We start from the raw sequence: 26,920 nt of genomic DNA, 5'->3' as shown, positions 1-26,920 counted from the left end.
CAGAACAACTAAGCCTGTGCGCCACAACTACTGAGCCTGCGCTCTAGAGCCTGTGAGCCGCAACTACTGAGCCCGCATGTTGCAACTACTGAAGCCCGTGAGCCTGGAGCCTGTGCTCTGCAACAAGAGAAGCCACCACAATGAGAAGGTCATGCACTGAAATGAAGAGTAGCCCCCGCTCATCACAACTAGAGAAAGCCCATGCACAGCAATGAAGACCCAACACAGCCAAAAAATTTTTTTAAATTTAAAAAGATGCTGACAGAGCCATACCCGCTCTGAAATCCATGGGAGAGAAATCCTTTCTTGTCTCTTCCTAGCTTCTGGTGGTTTGCTGACAATCCTTGGCATTCCATGGCTTATAGCTGCAGCATTTCAATCTCTGCCTCCCTCATCACATGGCCTTCTCTCCTCATGCATCTCTATATCTCTTCCCCTCTAATTATATCTCTCTAATGACACTAGTCATATTGGATTAAGGGCCCACCCTATTCTAGTATGACCTCATCTTCACTTATACCTTGATTGCATCTACAAAGATCCTATTTCCAAACAGAATCACACTCACAGGTACCAGAGCATGCAACATACCTTTTTGAGGGACATATTTCAACCTACTACAGCAGGCAAGTACTAACCAAAAAGGGAGAAGTGGGAAGAAAAAAGCTAACAGAGTTCTAGTAATGTCTACTAACATCAGACAATGTACTACATGAGAACAAGGGTAGTAAGGTAAGATCAGTTAGAGGTTATTTCGGTAGTCCAGGTAATACAATGCTTGTTTGAATTAAGAGCATGACTAGGGAACAAAAAAAAGTCAACATATATAAGCAATATCTAGGAAGTAAAACTAACAGGACTTCACTGGATAACCAGGTAAGGTAGACAAAGATGATTTATAGGTTTCTGGCTTGTAAAACTGATTAGAATATGTTATTAATCTCTATCTTCTAGCCAGTTACTTTCTAAAGCACAGATAATATCAATTCTTTTTATTGATCACTAACTCTCCATGGTTAGTCCTAATTCTCTACTCTGGTTTTCTTGGTCTATCACAATCTGGTCCTAGCCTACTTTATTCAAGTGTTCACTTCCATAAACTCTAATGATTCGATAAACATTTCATGTAATTTCATGACTTTTTTCAGACTACCCATCTTGAATGCCATGCCTATGTATTTACAAAGTTCTACTCAAATGAACCTTCTTCTATAGAACCTTCATTGCACTATTATTGACAATTAAAATATTTTATATGTAATATAAGATTGTCTGGGCTTCTGTAGTACTTTACTCACACTGAGAGTACAGCATCTGTCACACTGATACTTATCTACATCTGTCCCTCCAGTCAAGCTACTCATACCTTCAGGATAGGGCTTACCCACCTTTTTATTCCCAGCACCTCACAATGTGGTTTGCACACAGATGGTTTTCAAGGAATGGTTACTGAATAGTGATCATTAATCAGTTTTAACTAGCACTGCTACTTACTATGCCAAAAGTCCAAAAGTAAATGGAAGACAAAGAGGATAGTGATTTCTGTTTCATTTTTATAAATTAGATTCTGAAAAAGATGAATAAAGGTCGTTTCTTAGTAATGAATTCATGTAATTTACAGTTAATGTATTCTAAACTCCCTTGAGACTATGTAATACGGTCTATACTTTCTACTATAAATCCATATTTTAATGCTGAAGCAATTTTAAAATCTAAATAATACATAGTCCAGCTCTAGTTATGAAAGTTAAAACATTACTCAGAAGAGGTAAATTTGATGATATTTGAGGAACTCGTGTCACTGTATAATGGTCAGGAAAAATACTTTTGATACTAACGTGTTAATTTACTACAATTTAGATCATCAATTCTCAAACAATTAAATAAAAACAGAATGTACTTTCTTAAAAAGCTGCATAATCTAGACTTCCTCTGATAACTGAAAACATGCGTATGAAACCTGCAATGACTTCTGTTCATCAGCATGAACATGAACTATCTCTGAGCTGCAGATACAGAAAACTTCTAGTTGATAGAGGTTTCTAATTAAAATATTACAAGGTGGTAATGTACTATAAATACAATTGCTAAATCTGTAGCGTTTACCCTGAACAATGCTGGTATGTATATGTGCATTTAAAAAATCTAAAGCTTAAACTGTTATTACACAAAGAAATACGTTTCCTACATATAATTGAGTATAATTTTTTGAAAACAAAGGTCATATATAACAGGTACCAATATAATAAAAGTAAGATACTGAAAACAACCACTAGCAACACCACTTCACAAAGCTTTGCAAAAATCATGGATCATAATTGTTCTTACTATCCCATTATTCAACACCTGGAAGTCCAGTTTGCTCCTTCCATACCCTTCCCCCATATCCTTTCCCTTGAGATTCAAAGCTTAATATGAGTTCCATTTTCCAGAGATAAAAGGACTGCATTAACAATGATGTGCCCTAGCTTTCTTCTTTTTACAATAAATTACCATATTTATATTTTGAAGCTGTCATATGCTAGAGGATATTAAATATCCTCTTGTCATAATTAACTCTTTAAACCAAATTAAATGGCTTGGTTCAAAACAGACTGTGAGAGTTACAAGAATATAATTCTATCACTAGTTATAATTATTTTAATAATCAGAGCTATTTAATTTATTCCACAATTGCATTAAACAGAGAAAGGCACAGTGGCTAAAAAGCTCAAATTTTTCCTCATTTTACCCATAATATATAAACAAGATTTGAACTTGGGATGTTCAGCAATAAATTTATAGTAACTTCATCAATACTCCAGGCCAAATCCTAATACCGCAAGCTGTAACAAATTGCTAATTTTTAAAATTCCATCCATAATTATATGAAATATAAGCCATTGGACTAAAACATAAGCATTTCATTTTACTAAGGCTTAGTAATATTTTTGTTATAAACACAATTGTTTCTGAAGTAGACTAATATAATGGCATGGAGAGTGACTCTCCTTTATGATACGATACAAACTCAAGAAGGTCTACAGTAAAATACTATGTTCACAGGCTGCTTGGATTAGTTTGAATCACATTCTCTCCGATGTGATTCAAAGTAGGAACTACACTAGTATTTAATCTATACAATATTCCCCAGGGTTATCTCCCAGGTAACAAGCTCCTCATAATGTAAAAGCTAACTTAGAAAAATTGCAATCAAGTAAAACATACATTAAATTAGAACAAATGACACAAGCAAAAGGTTCTCGTTGTAATGAATAATTTGAAATGAATAAACAGTTAAATGCCAAAGAACCAAATGATAAAACAAAGGTAATACCAATTTCTCTTCAGTAAATTAACAGGTGAAAAAAAAGTATTTTGACTCTAGTGACATTACAAGCGCAAGTTTGTAAACCACATGTTCCTTTTCTCCTAGGTGCTTTGACTATATTTATTTTTGGTGGATGGCCTGAGAACAATTTTCTGTAGGAGGTAGGGAAGACAAAATCAAAGGGTTAAGAAGAATTACTAACAGCTCATAGACAGCTGGGCAGAGGAACTGAACAGCCAGCCACAGCTTCTCCTTCCCTCACCCGGCCCGCTTGGAAACACAGCATAATCAAGAACTTGATACACTAACCATTCAAAGGACTGAAACCCAAGGAAGCATTTGTCTTAAAAAAATGTTTGCATGATGAGAATATGTTCAAATAGGATAAACAAAGCAGGTACCATGGGCCATTTGCTAAAAAATAAAAGTAGCCATTGTTATACTCCTCCAACCAGCTAGCTATATGCCAAATAGCTGTTACTAAGTGTACTATGTAATAATATTGGTTATATTAGTGCTCTTAACTCTAATTAATTTCATTTATTTAAAATAATTCTTTTAATAAACTGTAAATAAAAGAGTTAAGCATTTCATTCCAAAATAGAACAGAGGGGGAAAAAAGAAAATGGCTCTGTTCAGCAGAGAAATAAGACTCTTTTTCCCCCCTATAGTTTATTAGCTATATTCTTGCTGACTTAATTCTTTCTTACACAAGAACATTTTTTTCAGCAGTCTGAATATTTTACCACTATAATTTCTTTCTTAAAAATAATAACACTTGGGGCTTCCCTGGTGGCACAGTGGTTGGGAGTCCGTCTGCCGATGCAGGGGACGCGGGCTCGTGCCCCGGTCCGGGAAGATCCCACATGCCGCGGAGCGGCTGGGACCGTGAGCCATGGCCGCTGAGCCTGCGCGTCCGGAGCCTGTGCTCCGCAACGGGAGAGGCCACAACAGTGAGAGGCCCGCATACCGCAAAAAAAATAAATAAATAATAACACTTGTTCAAGTAAGCATTAGAATCAGATTATTATTTTCTTTAAATAAATCTGAGCAGAAGGAAAAAAACACTTTAGTCAGCAGAGTTAAGAGGACTTGTTCATACATTTTCAAGTAGAATCATGTAGTTGATTTCACTTACTTCATCGTGCTACTTACTAAGCTAGCATTTCTCAACTTCAAATGCCCAGACATGAGTTGGTTAAGATGCATCTTATATTTAATCCTACAAAACCTCATAAAGCAATACTATTTTTGCATTTTAGGCCAGTAGCTTGTAATTGTAAAGTCTATAAGGGCAGAACCCATATTTACTTTGTTTGCTCCTGCAATTGAATATAGAATATGAATAAATCTTCACAACAAATCTATGAGCTAATCACTATTACTGTGTACATTTTACAGATGGGGAAGCTTAAAAAGATTAAGTAACAACAGCAAGGAAGTAGTGGAGCTAGGATTTGGTTCTGTGCAGTCCTGGCCAAAAACCCATGTTCTTAACCACTATACATATTGTCAACATTATTTTAAGACATTTGTTACCAAAAAATTCTATACATAAAAATTTTGTGATTTCTGTTATTTCTTGCTCTCCAGATGCTCAACAATTTATAATTAATTACACAAATTGAAGATATATGCATTTTAAAAGGGAAAAATTAACAGGGATTGGAATCAAACAGGAAATGATTCACAAACAAAAGTGAAATTTACACAGTTCAGCAAACAACAGAACTGTAGGATCAGCAAAAAGGGAATATGGACTTTAAAATCTACCTTACTGAAAACAACAAAAATAACAGCAATATATAATTACTATATATATCAATATATCAATACATATCTTACATATATTAGATCATTTAAACCTCACAAAAGTCTTACAAGGCCAATTCCTATTTTACCAATGAGGAATCTGAGGCACAGAAACAAGGGCTGTGCTCAAGGTCACGCAGGTAACAAGAAGATTTAAACCCAGGCAGGCTGGCTCTAGAATCTGGGCTCTAAACTATGCTATACAAATAATAAGTTTATACAGCTCCCTGTAAGTCACTGACATCGTACTCAAGAGTTTGCACCCTCCAGAACACAGACAACCTAGCTTTTCACAAAGACCACAATTTTTAGTAGGAGATTAGTTAATATAAACCCACAATAATTTTAAAGCAATGTATAGATTTTCAGTTGAAAATCTGAATTGTATGTCTGTAAAGCTCAACACAATGTAAACTGCTAAGATATACACAAGTTATTTTAGGCCATGATAAATCATTAAGTTAATATACCTTTAATGTTCAGAAATGGTACTATAAGGAGGGAAAAAAGCAAAGTTTAGATTTTAAATGCCATCAACAGGACAGTTAATAGATTTTTCTATTTGCATTAAATTTTAATCTAACAAGAATCTATACTATAACCACTTTATTACAGCAGCTAAGGGAGATTCAAAACCATACTTTGAAAACCTAAGACATCATAAAAAAAATTCATTGCAGACATTTTCAAAGATTGGTATTTACATTATACCTTTCAAGACATTCCACTCCATACTAAGCTTTGTAGAAATATTAGGAACACAATCAAGAAAAGAAATTAATTTGTCTCATGGTTTTCTTTTTCTTTTCTTTTTTTTAAGATATTTAATGGAGTATAATTGCTTTACAATGGTGTGTTAGTTTCTGCTTTATAACAAAGTGAATCAGTTATACATATACATATATCCCCATATCTCCTCCCTCTTGCATCTCCCTCCCTCCCGCCCTCCATATCCCACCCCTCTAGGTGGTCACAAAGCACCGAGCTGATCTCCCTGTGCTATGAGGCTGCTTCCCACTAGCTATCTATTTTACATTTGGTAGTGTATATATGTCCATGCCTCTCTCTCACTTTGTCCCAGCTTACCCTTCCGCCTCCCCACGTCCTCAAGTCCATTCTCTAGTAGGTCTGCGTCTTTATTGCCGTCTTGCCCCAGGTTCTTCATGACCTTTTTTTTTTAGATTCCATATATATGTGTTAGCATACGGTATTAGTTTTTCTCTTTCTGACTTACTTCACTCTGTATGACAGACTCTAGGTCCATCCACCTCACTACAAATAACTCAATTTTGTTGCTTTTTATGGCTGAGTAATATTCCACTGTATATATGCGCCACATCTTCTTTATCCATTCATCTGTTGATGGACACTGAGGTTGCTTCCATGTCCTGGCTATTGTAAAGAGAGCTGCAGTGAACATTGTGGTACATGACTCTTTTTGAATTATGGTTCTCTTAGGGTATATGCCCAGTAGTGGGATGGCTGGGTCATATGATAGTTCTATTTTTAGTTTTTTAAGGAACCTCCATACTGTTCTCCATAGTGGCTGTATCAATTTACATTCCCACCAACAGTGCAAGAGGGTTCCCTTTTCTCCACATCCTCTCCAGCATTTATTCTTTGTAGATTTTTTGATGATGGCCATTCTGACTGGTGTAAGATAATATCTCATTGTAGTTTTGATTTGCATTTCTCTAATGATTAATGATGTTGAGTATTCTTTCATGTGTTTGTTGGTAATCTGCATATCTTCGTTGGAGAAGGTCTATTTAGGTCTTCTGCCCATTTTTGGATTGGGTTGTTTGTTTTTTTGATATTGAGCTGCATGAACTGCATGTAAATTTTGGAGATTAATCCTTTGTCAGTTGCTTCATTTGCAAATATTTTCTCCCATTCTGAGGGTTGTCTTTCCATCTTGTTTATGGTTTTCTTTGCTGTGCAAAAGCTTTTAACTTTCATTAGATCCCATTTGTTGATTTTTGTTATTTCCATTTCACTAGGAGGTGGGTCAAAAAGGATCTTGCTGTGATTTATGTCATAGAATGTTCTATGTTTTCCTCTCAGAGTTTAATAGTGTCTGGCCTTACATTTAGGTGTTTAATCCACTTTGAGTTTATTTTTGTGTACGGTGTTAGGGAGTATTCTAATTTCATTCTTTTACATGTAGCTGTCTGTTTCCCAGCACCACTTATTGAAGAGGCTGTCTTTTCCCCACTGTATATTCTTGCCTCTTTTATCAAAGATAAGGTGACCATATGTGTGTGGGTTTATCTCTGGGCTTCCTACCCTGTTCCATTGATCTATATTTCTGTTTTTGTGCCAGTACCATACTGTCTTGATTACTGTAGCTTTGTAGTATAGTCTGAAGTCAGGGAGCCTGATTCCTCCAGCTCCGTTTTTCTTTCTCAAGATTGCTTTGGCTATTTGGGGTCTTTTGTGTTTCCATACAAATTGTGAAATTTTTTGTTCTAGTTCTGTGAAAAATGCCATTGGTAGTTTGATAGGGATTGCGATGAATCTGTAGATTGCTTTGGGTAGTAGAGTCAGTTACACAATGTTGACTCTTCCAATCCAAGAACATGGTATATCTCTCCATCTGTTTGTATCCTCTTTAATTTCTTTCATCAGTGTCTTATAGCTTTCTGCATACAGAAAACTTTTGTCTCCTTAGGTAGGTTTATTCCTAGATATTTTATTCTTTTTGTCGCAATGGTAAATGGGAGTGTTTTCTTAATTTCACTTTCAGATTTTTCATCATTAGTGTATAGGAATGCAAGAGATTTCTGTGCATTAATTTTGTATCCTGCTACTTTACCAAATTCATTGATTAGCTCTAGTAGTTTTCTGGTAGCATCTTTAGGATTCTCTATGTATAGTATCACGTCTCATGGTATTTTAGTATCTTAGCCCCACTTCACTAATCACATGCTACAATTCTTATGATTCAGAGACATAGCTACTCTCCTTTCAAACTATTACAGGCATACTTCTCATAATGCTCTCTAACATACTGCATCTAACATAAGTGTTAGATATAAACTCATTTATTTCATGAAAACTGCTATAATACATAACATTCTCTCCATGAAAAAAATTATATTACTCCAGCTAACTGAATAATATGTATTTTGTCATAATTATCATTTTATATTTCATATTAAATACCCCATTTTTGAAAACTGACACCCATGTTACATAAATAAATCATGTACCTACACCAATGTAACTTGCATATTGCTATCCAAAAAAATCACCTTAAATGCTGACATTGTGGTGTGTTTTAAAGAGGACTAGAATCAAAAATAATTCATTTTTTTAATAAAAAGACATTCAAATAGGTAAAATTTTTAAATATATATATATTTTAAAACATACTAAGAATAAAAGCAAATGACAAACTACTAACCTGAATTACACTTTGCTATATTTAATTGCAATGGACAAATGGAAGGAAAAAATTAATAATATCATTTCTAACACAGAAAAATGGACATGCTACATTTAGCCTCATGTAGCTTTTAAGTGTTGCTAAGAATTACAATTTGTAAAAAGCAAAGCAAAATCACCTTTCAAAACTCAATGAAACAATCAACAGAAACACACAAGGGTTTATACTCCTTAACTAATATTATAAATACACAGCATTTAGGCAAAATAAAAGATTTAGTAATGAGGCAATTTAACAAATTTTAGTTCACCTTTGAAGCCTTACTTCCAAAGAACCATATTCACCTGTGACTTTTAAGAATTAAAAAAAGAAGAAGATGCAGGCGGCACCATCTGAAGTAATCCCTCTGCTGCCACTGTTTAGAAGAGTGGTGGTCTTCTCTAAGCCCCTTCCAGAAAAACATATAAGCCTACACTCAGCTTGCATGACTTCTGATGTAGAAGTTCCAAAGTGAACCAGCAACCCAGAATATCTGTATACACAACACTTTGTCAGGAAGAATAATCTTGAGCTTACTACTTAGCAATATTTATCCAAAGATATTTTATATATATGGGGGGGAGGGGGAATGTGTTTGGGGGCAGTTTCAAAAAAATATTGATTAATAATATTTAATTATTCATATTATTAGTAGTTAATAGTGTTATAATAATATAATATTGATAATGTTGGTTAATGATTAATAAAAAATTAATTGATATTAATGTTAATACCAATGCATAGCTAAGATTAAATTAGAGAAATAATATTTTTGGATAAGTATTGATAAGCAGGAAACTAAAGATTATTCTTCCTGACAAAGTATCTGGCATACAGATATTCTAGATTGCCAATATTATTTCTCTTATCTAATCTTTTATATTATTCTATAGAATATACATATTCTATCCAATCCTACAGTCAAAAGTTATCTATCTATCCTTGGATTAAACCAGGCCAATAGACAGTGAAATACCTAAACAACACTATTTGGGGCCCCAGATAATTGTTCTGGCTAAACTGTACTTTGCTATTAAGTCACAAACTCTTATTTAAGGATGTAAAATACTAACTACTCTATTTTTTGAAAACTGATACCCATATGACTTAATAAAATTCTTTTTTTAGTTAGGATTCACCACACTACACAGTACCTTTATTTGAAAATATACAGTCTCTTAAGAGACTTAATCTTCTGGAATCTGGATTCATATAACTCATCGTATATCCTTCATTCCATTAGCTACAAAAAAATAAACCTGTGGTTTATCTTTGGCAAGTAAAAAGAATTTTATGGTATGCATTGGTACACTTTTAACCTCTCTGCCAGCGTTATCTTATTTATGTTCTCTTTATGATTTTCTTGATTAAACATTTCTTGTTTTGTTGTTATGTATTTACTTATATGAGATGCCATAAAAAATTGTGGAACAAGGTAAAATTAAACAAGGCTTTGGGAAAACAATGAAAATATTCATGCTAAAGCATTTTTTACTCTAAAATAGCTAAAGCATTTTTTACTCTAAAATAGCAATCAATGAAGTCAAAAATGAAGATTAACCAATAAATGAAAAAATTAACACAATGAACATAATGAAAAATTGTAATGTAATTCCACAATTAAAACCCTACCCTAAAAAAGTATAGATAAGTGTTTGCTATCCAAATGCAAACATGAAGTAGTTTCCTTCAAAGGAAAAAAGGTTTGTTTCAAAACATTTAATTATAATATTAATGATCATATCTTACATTTGTAATTCACTGAACAGGATTACTTTCAAGTAAAATGTATTTTCACTTTTACAATTAAACAAAGTTCATTTTTTTATATTAGAAATAACTTTCTTTTAAGACTAAAATTAATGAAGTTTAAAGGATGCTACCAACATGTTAGCTGTGATAGGTCAAAGAAGTAATCTGGGAAAATGAGATAGATTTATGGGTACATACATAAAGTATACGTAAAAGTACTTTACTTTCTTTTTGTAAAGTATATGTAAAATACCCAGTAAACAGTGAAGCCTTATGCAAACGGTATTATTTCATGTAAAAATCATGGGGAAACAAAGGGGCATACTTACCCTTCTCCTCCCATTCTTGTTATCTTTAGGCGAAAATCCACAGAATTCAAACTGGGAGGCTTCCATTTCAAAATATCATCACATCGACCAGGTTTATATTTCTAAAATGAATTAAAATGATGATAATAGTTAATATGAAGCTAAAAACTTAAACATTTGATTTATTAAATATAATATCAACTACTTTTCATTAAGCAAAATCACTACTTTTTCTCTGAATATAATTTTTGTTATTTTTAACTGATGAGTGAAGTTAGATATCAACCATCTTACTGATGGCCTCTTTTTCCTGCCAAAGCATGTAGACACTTGTTTGTGAAAGTCTCAAAAAATAATGAAACCTGTTATTCCCTCCAATCCTACTATAACTTAAAGGAAGTTTGATCATTTAAAAAAAATTTTGTTCCTTCTTATTCAATAGCTTTACTGTGGGATAATTCACAATTAATAAAATTAACTAATGAATTTTGTCAAATGGATACAATTATGTAACAATCGCCAGAATCATGATATACAGCATTTCAATCACCCCCAAAAAGTTTCCCCTTGACAGCTGCAGTCAGCTCCCTGTTACCAACTCTCCGGCAAGAGTGACCTTCCTTCTATCACTATAGTTGTGCCTTTTCTAGAATTCATAAGAAATTCTTACACAAGGTTTTGCTATATGCTGGTGCATATATTAGCTTGTTCCTTTTTATTAAACTGAGCAGGATTCCATTCTATGAATATACCACAAACTGTTTATGCATTTACAAGTTGATGGATATCTGGGTTGTTCCCATTTTTAGGCTACCAGGAATGATGCTGGTCTGAACATTTGTGTGGACATCTGTTTTCATAACTTTTGGGTAAATACCCAGCAGTAGAATGGCTGGGTCACATGGTTAATGTATGCTTAACTTTACAAGCAGCTGTCAACTCATTTTCCAAAGTGGCAGTGACATCTTCCATTCCCACCAGTAATACATGAGAGATCAAATTGCTCCACATCCATCCTATAGGACTAGGTATTGTCGGTCTTTTTAATTCTAAAGTATGTCTCATAATTTTAATTTGCATTTCTCTAAATGACAGATGTTGAAGATCTTCTAATTTGCTTATTTGCTGCTATCTGTGTATTTTCTTTGGTGAAGTATCTGTTCAAACTTTTTCCCTTGTTTTTACTGGGTTATCTCCTTATAATTGAACTGGAAGAGTTGTTTACATATTCTGGATAAATAGCCTTGTTTGGATACATGTACTGCAAATATTTTCTACCAGTTTTTGCCTTGCTTTTTCATTTTCTTAACAATCTCTTTTGAATATATTTTAATGAAGTCAAAATCAACTATTTTTTCCAGCTTTATTGAAGTATGAGAAATAAATAATTTAAGGTATACGACATGATGTTTTGATATATGTATACACTGTGAAATAATTACCACAATCAAGCTAATTAACATATCCATCACCACACAGTTACTTCTTTGTGTATGTTGTAAGAACATTTAAGATCTATTCCCTTAGGAAATTTCAAGTATACTTTATTATTAACCACAATCACCATGCTATACATTAGGTTTCCACAACTTATTCATCGTATAACTGAAAGTTTCTACCCTTTGATCAATATCTCCCCTCTTCCCCTACCCCCCAGCCGCTGGTAATCACCATTACACACTCTAAGTTTGACTTTTTTTTTTAAGATTCCATATATATATATATATATATATATATATATATATATATATATATATAAGAGCTTATTTCACTTAGCATAATGTACTCCAGGTTCATCCGTGTTGTCACAATTGGCAGAATTTCCTTCTTTCTTAAGGCTGAATAATATTCCATTGTATATGTATACCATTATTTTCTTTATACATTCATCCACTGATGGACACTTAGGTTGTTTCCACATTTTGGCTACTGTGAATATCGCTGCAGTAAAGATGGGAATGCACGTGTCTCTTCAAGATGCTGATTTTATTTCTTTCAGATACATATCCAAAAGTGGAACTGCTGAATGACATGTAAGTTCTATTACTAATTTTTTGAGAAACCTCCATATTATTTTTCATAAGAGCTGTATCAATTTACAGTCCTACCAACAGTGCACAAGGGTTCCCTTTTCTCCACATCCTCAACAGCAAGTTATCTTTTCACTTTTTGATGATGGCCACCCTAACTGGTGTTAGGTGATATCTCAGTGTGGTTTTGATTTCCATTTTCCTGATGATTAGCAATGCTGAGCATCATTTCAAAATCATCAATTTTAAACTTTTACAATTTGTGCTTTTTGTGCCCTCTTTAAGGAATCTTTGCCTATCCTAAGGTCACTGCAATTTTCTACTACATTTTCTTAGAGAAATTTTATAGTTTTAACTCTTATTTTTAGGTATATTATCCATTTGAGGTTAATTTATTTATAAGATGTGAAGTAAGGGACTGTTTGTTGTTTGGCAGTTGGATATCAATTTCATCCAGCACCGTTTGTTAAAAGATTATCCTTCTCTCACTGAATTGCCTTGACATCTTTGTCAAAAATCAGTTGTTTATAGATATATTTCTATTCTTACTAATCTGTTGCATTGGTAAACATGCCTTTCTTTCTGCTCATAGCATATTGTCTTGATAACTCTAGCTCTATATTAAGTTTTGAAAGCAGGTTATGTAAGTCCTCAAACTTTTTCTTTTTCCAAATTTTCTTAGCTAATGTAGCATTTATATTTCCACATATATTTTATTTATTTATTTATTTATTTATTTTATTTTTGGCTGCATTGGGTCTTCTTTGCTACGTGCGGACCACTCTTCATTGTGGTGCGCAGGCTTCTCATTGCAGTGGCTTATCTTGTTGCAGGGCATGGGCTCTAGGCATGCGGGCTTTGGTAGTTGTGGTGCGCAGGCTCTAGAGCACAGGCTCAGTAGTTGTGAATGGGCTTAGTTGCTCTGCGGCAGGTGGGGTCTTCCCAGACCAGGGCTCAAACCCGTGTCCCTTGCACTGGCAGGCAGATTCTTAACCACTGCGCCACCAGGGAAGCCCTCCACATATACTTTAAAATTACCTGGTCAACTTCTATGAAAAATAAGTTTACTGGGATTTTAAGTAAGACTGCAGTAAATTAATAGATCAATTAAGGAAAAAATAACATCTTAACAATACTGAATCTTTTGATTCATGAACACTTCAAATCTCTCTATTTACTTAGTACTTAGGTCTTCCTAAATTTCTCTCAGCAATGTTTTGTAGTTTTTGGTATACAGGTCTTGCACAACTTTTGTTAAATTTCTTCCTAATAATGTAATACTTTGGTGGTATTATCAATACAAAAAATCGGTTGTTTCTATACAACAGCAATGAATAATCCAGAAAGGAAATTAAGAAATCAATTCCATTTACAATAGCATCTAAAAGAACAAAATACCTAGGAATAAATTTAACAAAGGAAATGAATGGTCTATATACTGAAAACTACAAAACATTACTGAAAAAGTTTAAAAAGACCTAAAAATGGAAAGACATCCCATATTCATAGATAGGAAAAGTGATATTGTGATTTATAATAAATATACATTTGGTCTTCATCCCCACTTCTGGCACAGAGCTCCTAAAACCCTTGGAATTTCCAAAGTGAAGAGAGTGATAAGGGTCTTTTATTATGTTAATGAGGTGACTTTGAGGTAGCACCTAGGGATGGGAGCTAGTTGCCAGGAGCCAACCAAGTGATCAGAGGGTTGGAACTTTCAGTCCCACACCTCTGACCTCTGGGGAGAAGAGGGGGGCTAGAAGTTGGATCAATTGCCAGTGGTCAATGGTTTCATCAATCATGCCTGTGTAATCAAGGCTCCATAAAAACCAAAAAAGAAAAATGGGGTTCAGAAAGTTTCTGGGTTGGTGAACACATGGATATTCAGGAGGAGGGGGTGCCTCGAAAGGGCACAGAAGTTCCACGCCCCTCCCCCATGCCTTGCCTTATTGTATCTATTTCCTCTGGCTATTCCTGAATTACATCCTTTTATAATAAACCAGTAATCTAGTAAGTAATATATTTTTCTGAGTACTGTGAGCCACCCTCGCAAACTAACTGAACCTGACAAGGGGGTCATGGGAACTTCTGATTTATAGTCAGGTGGTAAGAAGTACCGGTAACAACCTGGAATTTAACTGGTGTCTGAAGGCCAAGGAGAGGGTCCTTGGAACCTCCAATCTACAGCTAGTCAACTAGAAGCACAGGTAATATCATGAACTTGCAACTGGCATCTGAAGTTAAGGGGTGGGGGAGGGTGGGGAAACTGAAAGCAGTACAGTTTTGAAGAGCCCTCAACCTGTTGAATCTGACGCTATCACTGGGTAGACAGTGTCAGAATTGAGTTGAATTGTAGGACACCCAGCTGGTGTCAGAGAAGTGCTTGTTGGTGTGGAAAAGCCCCTCCACACTGGGACTGGTCTCAGAACACCCATTAAGAATAATTAATATTGCTAAACTGTCAATACTACTCAAAGCAATCTATAGATTCAATTCAATCTCTATCAAAATTCCAACAACTTTTTCTTTTTAACAGAAATAGGAAAGCCAATCCTCAAATTCATATGCAGTTACAAGAGACCCTGAAGAGCCAAAACAATCTTGAAGAAAGAACAACACAAAGTTATAAGACTCACACTTTCCAATTTCAAAACTTACTATAAAGCTACAGTAATCAAAACGGAGGTGTTGACATAAGGACAGACATTTAAACCAATGGAATAAAACTGAGAGTACAGAAATAAACTCATACATTGATAGCCAATAGTCAATTGATTTTTTTTTTACAAGGATGCCAAGTCCATTCAACAGTGAGAGAATACTCTCTTCAACAAATGATGCTGGAACAGCTGATTTCCACAAGTAAAAGAATGACGTTTGGAACCCTATCTCCCATCATATACAAACACTAACTAAAAATGGACCAATGCCCTAAATATAACAGCTAAAACCATAAAACTCTTACAAGAAAACACAGGGGTAAATTTTCATGATCTTGGATTTTGTGGTGAATTGTTAGATATGACATCAAAAGTACAAGCAATAGGGCTTCCCTGGTGGCGTAGTGGTTGAGAGTCCGCCTGCTGATGCAGGGGACACGGGTTCGTGCCCTGGTCCGGGAAGATCCCACATGCCGTGGAGCGGCTGGGCCCGTGAGCCATGGCCACTGAGTCTGCATGTCCGGAGCCTGTGCTCCACAACGGGAGAGGCCACAACAGTGACAGGCCCACATACTGCAAAAAAAAAAAAAGCACAAGCAATAAAAAAAAAAAAAATAGATAAACTGGACTTTATCAAAACTAAAAAACTTGTGCATCATATCAAAAAAGTGAAAAGATAACCTACAGAATGGAAAAAAATGTGCAAATCATATACCTGATAAGGGTTTAATATCCAAAATACATAAAGAACTCCTACAACTCAACAACAAAGACAACCCAATTTTTAAAACTGTCAAAGAACTTGAATACACATTTCTTCCATAGAAGAGATACAAATGGTGAATAAGCACATAAAAAGATGCTCAGTATCATTAGCCATGAGGGAAGTGTAAATCAAAACCATAATGAAATACTACTTCCTATGGGTGGCTGTAATTTTTTTTTTTTTTTAGAGGAAAATAAGTGTTGGAGAGGATGTGAAGAAATTAGTAACCATGTATGTTGCTGTAAGGAATATAAAATGATCCAGCCACTATGGATAATAATTTGACAGTTCCTCAAAATCTGAATTTGAAACACAGAATTACCATATGACTCTGCACATGGTAGAGTGAAAAAAATTGGAAACAGGGACCCAGATACTGACATGTCTACAATCTAGGTTTCCATCACCATATAAATGGGTAAACAAAATGCAGTATATACATACAATGGAATATCATTCTGCCACAAAAAAGAATGAAGTTCTGACACATGCTACAAAATGAATGATCCTCAAAAACACTATGCTAAGTGAAATAAGCCAGACACAAAAGGACAAAAATGGTATGATTCCACCTGTATGAAATATCCGCAATAGGCAAATTCATAGTGACCGAAAGTAGATTAGCGGTACCAAGGGCAGGGGGTGGAGGCGGGGGGCATTGAGGGGGTGGGCGGAAGGAGCGTTATTGCTTAATGGTTACAAAACTTCTCTTTGCACTGATGTAAAAGTTGTGGAAATGGTTGTACAACATTGTCCATCTAATCAAAGAGACTACAGCATAGGAAAGAAGTGTTTTAAATTATTCTAGAACATAGTAAAATGAGAAGATCTTTTACTTTGGTGGCTATGGACTTATTATAGAGGAATGAAGATTGAAAGCTTTGAGTAATGGGTAATATTCACTAATGCAGACTTATACCATGACGTAAATATGAGCAAAACACTTGGGTAGAAAAATATAGAATCTCCTAAAGGAGAGGAAAGTATGTCAATTCAGCGAGGGTATTATGGGGGACGGGGCCATATTACGAGAAACGTACTCAGGAAGGAAAAACTGCTAAGTGCTCTCATTACTAATATTTTTTAAATATACGAGTCAAATTGCATTCTAACAGATTTTTATAAATTTGAGGAAAAAATGCAAAAACCCTAGTCATCGGATCTCTTATTTCAAACAGAAGTCCATATAATGACAAATTTAGTATAACAAGTTTTGCTAAGAAAGACAAACCATTGGAGTTGATAGGAAAGACATTTTATCTGTAGCAAATTTAAGAACATAATGCACACTATTTTCCCCCAAGGCTTGTGCTTAAACATGAATGAATATAAAATCAAATATATAATATTTCAGTGGAAGTTTTTGTCCATTTATTTGCCCTGAGAGATTCATTTAGGTAACACATGTCCTTCAGGATGATCACAAATAAACCTCTTTAGACTTACTGAATATAAATGTTTCTATAAATGTTAAAACTGCTAAATTTTCCAGTCGTGACCCCATTAATAAAAATAATAATAAAATTTAGTCTTTTTTCTAATAATGTCTATCTGACAGAAACATCACAGACCTTTTAGTAAGAGTGGTTCTCTATGGTAGTGAAGGGTAAAAAGGAATGAGGGGAGAAAGGAGTGTCAGCATCCCACACCAACCCCACTCACAACGGCTGCCAAGCGAATGTCACATGTACAAACAAACCATCATTTACTTCTGTTCTCTATTCATTTATATGACTGAGTATGAGACCACTTCGAAAACCAATACCAATCTAAGTTATTAAATCTAGGAAATGTTAATGATTGTACAGCTTTAAAATATTTCATAATGGGCACCTAATAACAAATTCTAAATGTAATTTTAATATAATATTATTTGTAAAATAGCTACTAACTATCCTTCACATTCTTCTCTCTGGAAATCATCTAATGGAGAACAGCATATACTGACTCTTCTGCTTTTACACAGCAATAGTTCAAGTACATAAGTCATTCCTCATCTGACTGTACACCAAACCATTTATATTGATCTGAAAACCTAGACTTGACATGACTAAGAATTTCAAAGCACCTTTATGAAAATTAATGAAATGCCTGACAAAAATTTTTAGGAAATTATATTTTAAAAATACTGTAGTTCTGAATTACCGAATATAAATGCAACGACATAGATCCCGTGAGTAAAATGTATTTAAATACCTGTTCGAATGTAAATTCTACTTCAGTAAAATCATGTCTAATCATGCGCCTACAAAACAATTAGTAAAATACTCAATAAATACTTGATAAATTTTAAAAATATGGGCTTCCCTGGTGGCGCAGTGGTTGAGAGTCCGCCTGCCGATGCAGGGGACGCGGGTTCGTGCCCCGGTCCAGGAAGATCCCACATGCCGCGGAGCGGCTGGGCCCGTGAGCCATGGCCGCTGGGCCTGCGCGTCCGGAGCCTGTGCTCTGCAACAGGAGAGGCCACAACAGTGAGAGGCCCGCATACCGCAAAAAGAAAAAAAAAAATTTAAAAATAAAGTGAAAAAATTTTAAACTTATAAAATATTAGTCTCAGGTATTTTTTTTTAATTTTATTTATTTACTTATTTATTTATTTATTTATGGCTGTGTTGGCTCTTTGTTGCTGTGCGAGGGCTTTCTCTAGTTGCGGCAAGCGGGGGCCACTCTTCATCGCGGTGTGCCGACCTCTCACTATCGCGGCCTCTCTTGTTGCGGAGCACAGGCTCCAGACGTGCAGGCTCAGTAACTGTGGCTCACGAGGGTAGTTGCTCCGCGGCATGTGGGATCCTCCCAGATCAGGGCTCGAACCCGTGTCCCCTGCATTGGCAGGCAGATTCTCAACAACTGCGCCACCAGGGAAGCCCAGTCTCAGGTATTTTTAAATTTATATGCTTAAGTAGAATATTTTAGATTATGAAATGACTTAACTTAGTACTATTCACAAAAGACTATGTATATCAATAACTATTTAAAAATCCTTTTTTCAAGTTCCCCAAAATAATAAGGTCAAAGATATTATATAATACAGAGAATTAAGCATTTTAAATATAAATATTTGTGAGTCCTCAAACTTGAAATATACTTGCTGAATATAAACAAGGGTACAAAAACATCCTTTCAAGCTACATTTTCCAATGTATAATTAGGGAGTAATGCATTTTAATTTCATTAAATTCACCAGCATGTGTCTAGAGTAAAATAATTATCAAAGCTATATTTAATTGATACATATAATACTTAGTTCTATAGAAGCAAATCTGATTTTACCAGGTAAGTTGTCCAATAAAAAATTAGAGATAGATTATGTCTGAAAGCAATTACCAATATTACCTGAGATGTCCATTATTATCTTTAAAAAGAAAAAATGGAATGAATGCAGATGTCAGGCAACCAAGTAAGATGCTTAAGGAAGTGTTTACCAAATGAGAGCAGAACCTGGCTTAGAGGTACAGGATGGCCATGTGCCAAAGAAGTCCTCTAAAACTAAAAGAAAATGAAATGGAGGCAGAAGTGATATACCTGCTATACAAAACAGTGGTTCTCAGTTAGAGATTTTACCCCCCAGTGGATATTTGGCAATGCCTACATTTTTGGTTGTCACACTGGGGAGGGAAGGGTGAGCTACTGCCATCTAGTGGGTAGAAGCCAGGGATGTTTCTAAACATCCTACAACATACAGGACAGCTGTACACAGCAAAGAATTATCCAACCCAAAACGTCAATGGTACTAAAGTTGAGGAACCGATCTAAAGGAAGCTAGTAGTAATAACAACAAAGAGGACAAGATATCTGGTTCTTCTTTGCCTCTACTAACTACTAACTTCATGATTCAAAGCAAATTCAAAGTGTGGGCCTCATCTATTTCACTTGCAAAAATGCAATAGCATTTTGCTTGCCTAAAAACAGGATATCTAAACCAGAGATACCTAAAATGCTTTGTAGCCCATGCTACTCTATGATTTCCACTAGTAAAATGTGAGCAGTTATGTTATTGTAATATATATTCCAGGCCCTGCACTGAAACCTGAGACATACTGTCCTCTTCAGAAGGCTCACATCCTGAAGCTAGGAAAGATCCCTGGACTTACCATATATTAGTTTTATTTTTGTTGTTTTTTCTAGAATTTAGTTTTAAAGAAAGCAGAAAAAATCCTCTTTGGTAATTCTACTGGACAGAAAAGTAAAACAACTCTAGATTTATTCACTTGATTATATCTTTTTGCCCATGTTTCACTGAGAAGCAAATAACAAACACCTATTTTGCAAAACAAGACACATAAATATCCTGTATGGAGGAAAAGTCCCTAATCAACACTAACTACCTACTATGTGCCTAGTACCATACTAGTTGGGGAAGATACAAATTCTCCCAAGACAGTGAGCTCAACCACAGTGAGGCTTTTAATATAACCTCCAAGAGAGATTAGAGAAGTACTCGAACACAAAGTTGCTGAGGAAGAACAACAGAGAAGCATGAAAATCAGGGGGCAGGGGTAAAGGAAGTTTTCTTGAACAAGAAAAATGCATGAATTGAATTTTGAAGAATAATTAGGCTACAAGAAAGTTCTACGCAATGAGAACACAAATATACCTGAGTTGAGGGGAAGTCTGCTCAAGTTTTCTGAGACTAAATTGGCCCAGTGCTCTATGCTGTTCTTGTTGATGTAGAGGAGGTGAAGAGTCAATCTCCTATAAAAATAGCTCAAGGCAACCCCTTGGTATTTCATTTCTAAAAAGTCACAAACTTGGTAAAGATAGTAGGGAGAGGTATCATAGAAAGAAGCAGGGGAAGAAAATGGAGAATTCCATTTTCAAAAGCTTGCTGACATTTCTCATCTGCTTATGAAAGTTTTACTACTACTTATGGAAAGTGAAGTTGTGATTTGAGAGTAAAATTTAATATTAGAGAATTAATACAATTTCTTGGCTTAATAGGTTGGAAAACTTACTCAAAAATACATTTGTATTACTATTTCTATTATCTGATTCACAAGTCTAATTTCTTCTTGCTGTAGTTTTAATATAAAATAACCTGTAGCTTACATTTCTAATGAAATAATTTCTGAAAAAATACAGTTACACAAAGACCTCTGCAACTTCAGCTTTACTTTCCATGTCTGGGCAGTTCCATATAACTACACATGAAATTAAACTTTAACCAGTAAGGAAATGGGGGTAAAGACAAGTTAAATGAAAATACCCAGTTAGTATCAAGACCAGTTAATAGACCTGAGTAAGAATACTAGAAAAATGAGGGGTACTGAAAGCATGCAGTAAACTCCCTCTTTTTACAGAGTAACTGATAACCCAAAACGTTAGACTTGTCCAAAAAATTCCCAAATCACAGTAATACAGAAATCTTTCCACTATTAACAAAAAATACAGATTTATATCATTTGTCCAAAAGCAAATGATGAAAGGTTGGGTTAGATGATCTCATATTATAAAACTGTTCCAAAAGGAACCAAGTCAGTTGTTTTCTAATTACTTTTAGCCTAGTTCTGTGTGGAATGGTGAGTAGGAGGGACAAGCAACCGGCAATGCCGTGTCTAGTGGGAAGAGGGAGCTCAGACAACCGAATAAACCTCAGCACCTAAACCACTTACCTCTTCTCTCCCACTCAGGCCCCACTGAAAGCCTACTGAACCGTCTGTCCTGTCTCATCTCCGGCACAGGCCCTATCTCCCAAAGTATCCTGACCCTACTCCCTGGGCCCACCAAGGTGCCTCTGCCACTCCATCAGTCTGCACTCTTCTCACACTGCTGCAGGGTCGAGTTTCTTCACAGCCCTTTGAGGGCAGAAACGCTGCCTTTATCCAGTTTTATTATTTCTTACTCAGCAATGTGTGTAACATACAGTAGACACCCAATTTATTAGATGAAGGCATGAGCTAATATATTCCAAAGCTCAGGATTAACTCTCCCTTAATATCCAAGACTACTGCCATCTGGTATAAAATTCCACTAACTTTGACAGCTAGCAGATTCTCACAGAGTTTCTCCTCTTTTCTGGTGGACACAAGTCTAAATAAAAGTGGTCTACTGATAGGGGAATCAAACTCTAGATACAAGTAACATCTGTAGCCTAGTTACTTTATACATCAAGTACGTTACCCTCCTTTTTTGCGAATCTGTGCAACGCAGTATCATTAAAATAATTTTCTCTGCTCCTAGTACTGGTATGAAGAAGAGCATTGTAAGAACACAGGACAGAGTCACACTCACCGAATCAGCCGGGCTTCCCCAAGGGAAGCCACACCTAATTTGATATTCAAAGGCTGAATGGGAGTAATACCGAAAGGAAGAAAACAGTTTGTTGCAGAAGAAACAGCTGGTGTAAAGATGTACTCATTACAAATACTTCAATTTGCAGCTTTTACAAAATGAATTGGTCTACCAGTAAAAAGCCCCACTGAAGTTATCAATGAACTTTGACAACAAAAGGAAAATTTATTCTAAATTGACAAAGTGTATGTTTTTAAATATTTCCTCCTAGAAGTCTGAACTCCCCTAAGCATAAGGGATGGGAGCTATCAATAATAAGCCCTATCCTTCTGCTGATTCCAGTATGTCCTGAGATGCTCAAATTAGAGCACTAACAAAACATACATTAAAATACGTGGCCGGACAAATCCTGAAAAGCAAAGTGCAAAATAATGTGCTACCTTCCTTGAAACGTGGAGTGGGAATAAAAATGTATTAACAAATTTGTATTTACTTATAAATGCATAAAGAAACTATTAGAAGATAAGTTAAAAACAAACAACAGTAGATAACTGAGGGAGACGAGAAGAAGGAGAGGGAGACTTTCTTCTCTGTATTTGTCTTACTACATGTTAAATGTCTGTATTATCTAGTTAAAATTCAAATTAAACATATACCACTGTAAAACACAATTTTAAAAAAATCTACCATTAATTTTTCAATATTAAATGTCAATAAAAAAGAACTATCCCTAATTCACTGTGTTTAACATGTATCATTTATATGAAAACTGATTTTGCACTTTATATATTTACCTTCTTGGAATTCACTGATTCTTTCATTTTGTGAAGTCCTTATTTACATTTATTTGTCCTTTTCTCTGCTAACAATATATCATCATTAGCAGTGTCTTTTTGTTGTACAGTAACAGTATATATCTATATCTAGCTGAGGCTGATTACAAATTATTCCTCTTCAGCTGTTTATTTTGTCAACAAAATTCAATGGAAAAGCAAATGTTTTATTTATTAAGAAAGCTAGAACAATAATATTCTTCTCTTTTCTTCTTCCTTACACAAAAGCAAGCTAAGAATATTTTGCTGTGTTCCAAAGGTTAATTAAGGAAAAAAATTAAAAATAAACAAGGTGTATTTTCTTCCTTGGCAGTTCACTATTACAATTCTTTGGAAATTATTACATATTTCTCAATAAAACAATAACATATTTGGGGGAAAGATAGAATGACACTTTTCCAGTCTGCCAGGAAACAGAGCCCTTCTTCAATTGAAGACCTATCAAAATATGCAAGCAAATGTCATGGCAACAGAAGCTTTCACCATGGTAACATCATCTCTGCTACAGAGGAAAACCACTCTAATTCGTCATGTACTTCAAGACAAGACATTAGACTAATTCCAATTTTCATTTTACAATCTATCCATAACATTCAATATACCTGGCAGTAGTAAAGACTTAATAAAAACATTAATATTTCACAAGAAAGCAATATTAAAATCAAAGCTGACTCAATTTACATGCAAATTGATTAATGGGTGAAACATAAAACCAAGCTGACCCACCTTACAGAAAATCAAGATAGTGATGAAAACATAAAAAAACAATTCTATCACTATTGCTTGAGAGTAAATAAACTCAATACAGAAACAATTCTATGTTTTACTAATCACAATATAGCTAGCAGATAAAACAAGAAAAAGTCTTATTTTAATAAAACAAAGAAAATATTTCAAGTTTTTATTACCACCTCTATTTTGCAATTCATTACATATAATTCTGTTTTTATTTCATAGTGAGGGAGTATTAATGGCACAAAAATTCTTATCTAGAAACGTGTCTCCAGATGACAAAAGTAAAATCAAATATGATTTTTAAAAGGTTAGAAATCAATCATTACTACAAATAAAAATTTACTATGCTACATAAATCATTAAAGCCGCTTGCAAAAGCTAGTAAACAAATAAGGATTATCAACTTCATAAATTAAACTTAAAGATCTAATAGCTGTCAAGTAAAAGATCTACTACCTATAGCATATTAAAATGCCAAAGGGCCAACTTAAAATATTCATTTTTAGGTAACAAACCACAAAAGATTAGCAATTCAAAATGTCAATGAAATCGTAAGACTGAAAACCTTATATATAAGGGTCTAATAAAACCTATCTGGTTTATGGTATAGACTAATAACCAGATGGAAAATTCAATCTGAAGATACTTCTTCTTAAAAATGATCACCTCAGTTTGTTCAAAGTTTGAGCTTTAAGCCTTAGAAAGACTAGAGGTTCATATTAAAATAAACAGCCAATTTCTTCTTCAAAGAAAATACCCATTTTTCTCAAAATATTTAAATATTTTGGCAAGTATAACTTATACTTCAATTTTTTTAAAACACTGTTTATGAATAAAGTAATATAATTAAGTCACCTTTAAATAAAAATATCAGTTACTTTCACATCAACAGTAAAACACAAGAGGAAACAAAAAGGCAGCATGGGATAAAGAAGAGCATAAGCTGGCTTCAAATCTAGGTTTGGTCTTTTACCTGAAAACAAGGGAAAATCACTAGAGATTAAGGAGGAAGACCACTCTGGATATGGTATGAAGAAAAGACTGGAGGGGGATAAAGTGGAGGCTGCAGGACCAGTTAGGACACCGCTGCAGTGGTCCAGGCAAGAGGCAGTGAATGACAAGTCACACTGGAGTGTGGCAGTGGTAATGGAGAGAAAAGGGAATAATTTAAGAGAGATTTAGGAGATAAAGCAAGATTTGGAGATGGATTAGAGGGATAAAAGGAGGAAAGGCGTCAAAGATGACATCTAGATTTCTCACTCAAGTAACTGCATATAAGCAACTGAGGGATGAAATGTTGGGAAAGGATCATTTTGTACAGTTTGTATGTTGGCTTGTTTGGGGAGTAGGGATGGAGTTCAGCTTCAAAGTATACTGAGTTTCTGGTGTTTTTGAGAAATTTAAAAGGTGATATCAGGGTAGGCAATTAAATAAACAAATCTGGAGCTTAAACAGAAATCAAGAGTTTGAGTCAGGCTTATGGGAGATAACTCAAGTGTGGAAAAGATTTCAAGGGAGAGAGCAGAGCATGGTGAAAAATGAAGGTCCAGCATACCGAGCCTTTAGAAACTCTGAACTTCAATGGCTAGAAGACGAAAAGCTTGAGTGAGATGGAGAAGAAATGGCATGAAGCCACGCAAGAGAGTATTTTTAAGGAAGTGTGGACAGCGGTACAGACTACCGCTAGATAATCCAGTAAGAAAAGGGCTGAAAAACGAACATGATTTTGCAAGGAAAAAGATCACTGGTGACCTTTCAAAAATGCAGTTGATACAAATGGTATTTACTTAGATGAAGCCCCTTTTAAAACACAATCTTATCTAGAAGTACAATATATAAAAGAAATAAATCAGGGCTGCCATGAGATAAACAGAATGCTTACCTAGTAACCTATTCCTGCACATGGTCCCCTGAGGCAGTTCACAGAAACCCAGAACTTTGGAAATTCATGTTTTGAAACCACTGGGCTAGATAATCTTAGAAGTATCTTTTCTGCTTCGATTTACTATAATTCTATAAGTGCAATTTAATCTACTTTTTTTTTAATTGAGGCTTTCATGGTAATTAATGACTGCTGTATTTTAGTAAATACCAGATACTAGTACATTTCTTTATAAACACAAAGAAATATCCTAAGCTTTATTTTCCTGAATATACCATCCATTAGCTTTACTTGTCCTTTTTCTTATAAAAGTAATAAACTAAATGCAATTCTGGGTGTGTTACGAGGTTATGTCTCTGAAAAATAGAACACTAAATCAAAAGGTAAATGAACTTTCTTCTAAGCTGGTGTTTGGGGTTTTGCCCTCAATAGAATCATCACTTTAATATAGTATCTTTATCACTGTTCTTCAATATTCTGCCAGGATTCAAAATACTTTCTTCTTCTTCTTCTTCCTTTTATTTTATTTTTTTTTAGCAGTAGTAATATCTTCTACCTTCTACTCAACTTCAGTTCCCTCACTATAATTACTATAGTGAAGCAGAATTAACTTCTTGCTAAGTTTTAAGTAACTAGCACCAAACAAACGTAGGCCCAGAAGTTTTACAGAAGTAGATGCACCAAGAATCCTCTTCATTTTTTGCCCTTCATTTGCCTTTGGAATATTTCTGTGGTATTAGAGAGTGGGCTGCAGATTATAAGTCAAGCTTTGCCCATCTCTGACCAGGATCTTCTCTCCACTTTATGCAGCCTCACTCAGATCGCTAAGTTGGTCACTCAAAATCATCCCTTTCTTCGTTTATTTGAACTGTTGGCTCAAGGAAGCCAACAGATGCAAAACCACATTGTGAGAAGTTTGGGGGATTTTCTGATAAATGTTGTCAACTAAACATGTGCCTTTATATGCACTTTGATTTGAAACCTCACTAAAATGGGAGTTACAGAAAAGAGATATCAATAGAAAAGGAAAAACAGGAGAGAAGACAACAGCAGAAAACAATGCGTCGAATTCTGGAAAGACAGAAAGTAGATGGAGAAGTTAACAGAGCAGAGAGCAAAGAACACTGAATACTAAGTTGCTTGCAGCAACCAATACAAAGGCAGAGGAATTCCTGCT

The 26,920-nt window shown here is 34.9% G+C and overlaps 1 protein-coding gene across 1 annotated transcript in view; it reads right to left on the bottom strand.

The window, feature by feature from the left end:
* Positions 1-26,920, bottom strand: part of LOC103074545 (mRNA-capping enzyme-like) — a 145,240-nt gene that overhangs the window by 83,503 nt on the left and 34,817 nt on the right. The window contains exon 6 of the mRNA XM_007447294.1: positions 10,631-10,731. Within this exon, the coding sequence (XP_007447356.1) occupies positions 10,631-10,731 (101 nt within the window). The remainder of the gene's footprint in view (positions 1-10,630; positions 10,732-26,920) is intronic.

Source organism: Lipotes vexillifer, unplaced genomic scaffold, assembly GCF_000442215.2.
Source record: "Lipotes vexillifer unplaced genomic scaffold, Lipotes_vexillifer_v1.1 scaffold1964, whole genome shotgun sequence".
NCBI lineage: Eukaryota > Metazoa > Chordata > Mammalia > Artiodactyla > Lipotidae > Lipotes > Lipotes vexillifer.
Note: the sequence above shows the minus strand (reverse complement) of the source record. Positions and strands in the feature narration are given on the sequence as shown.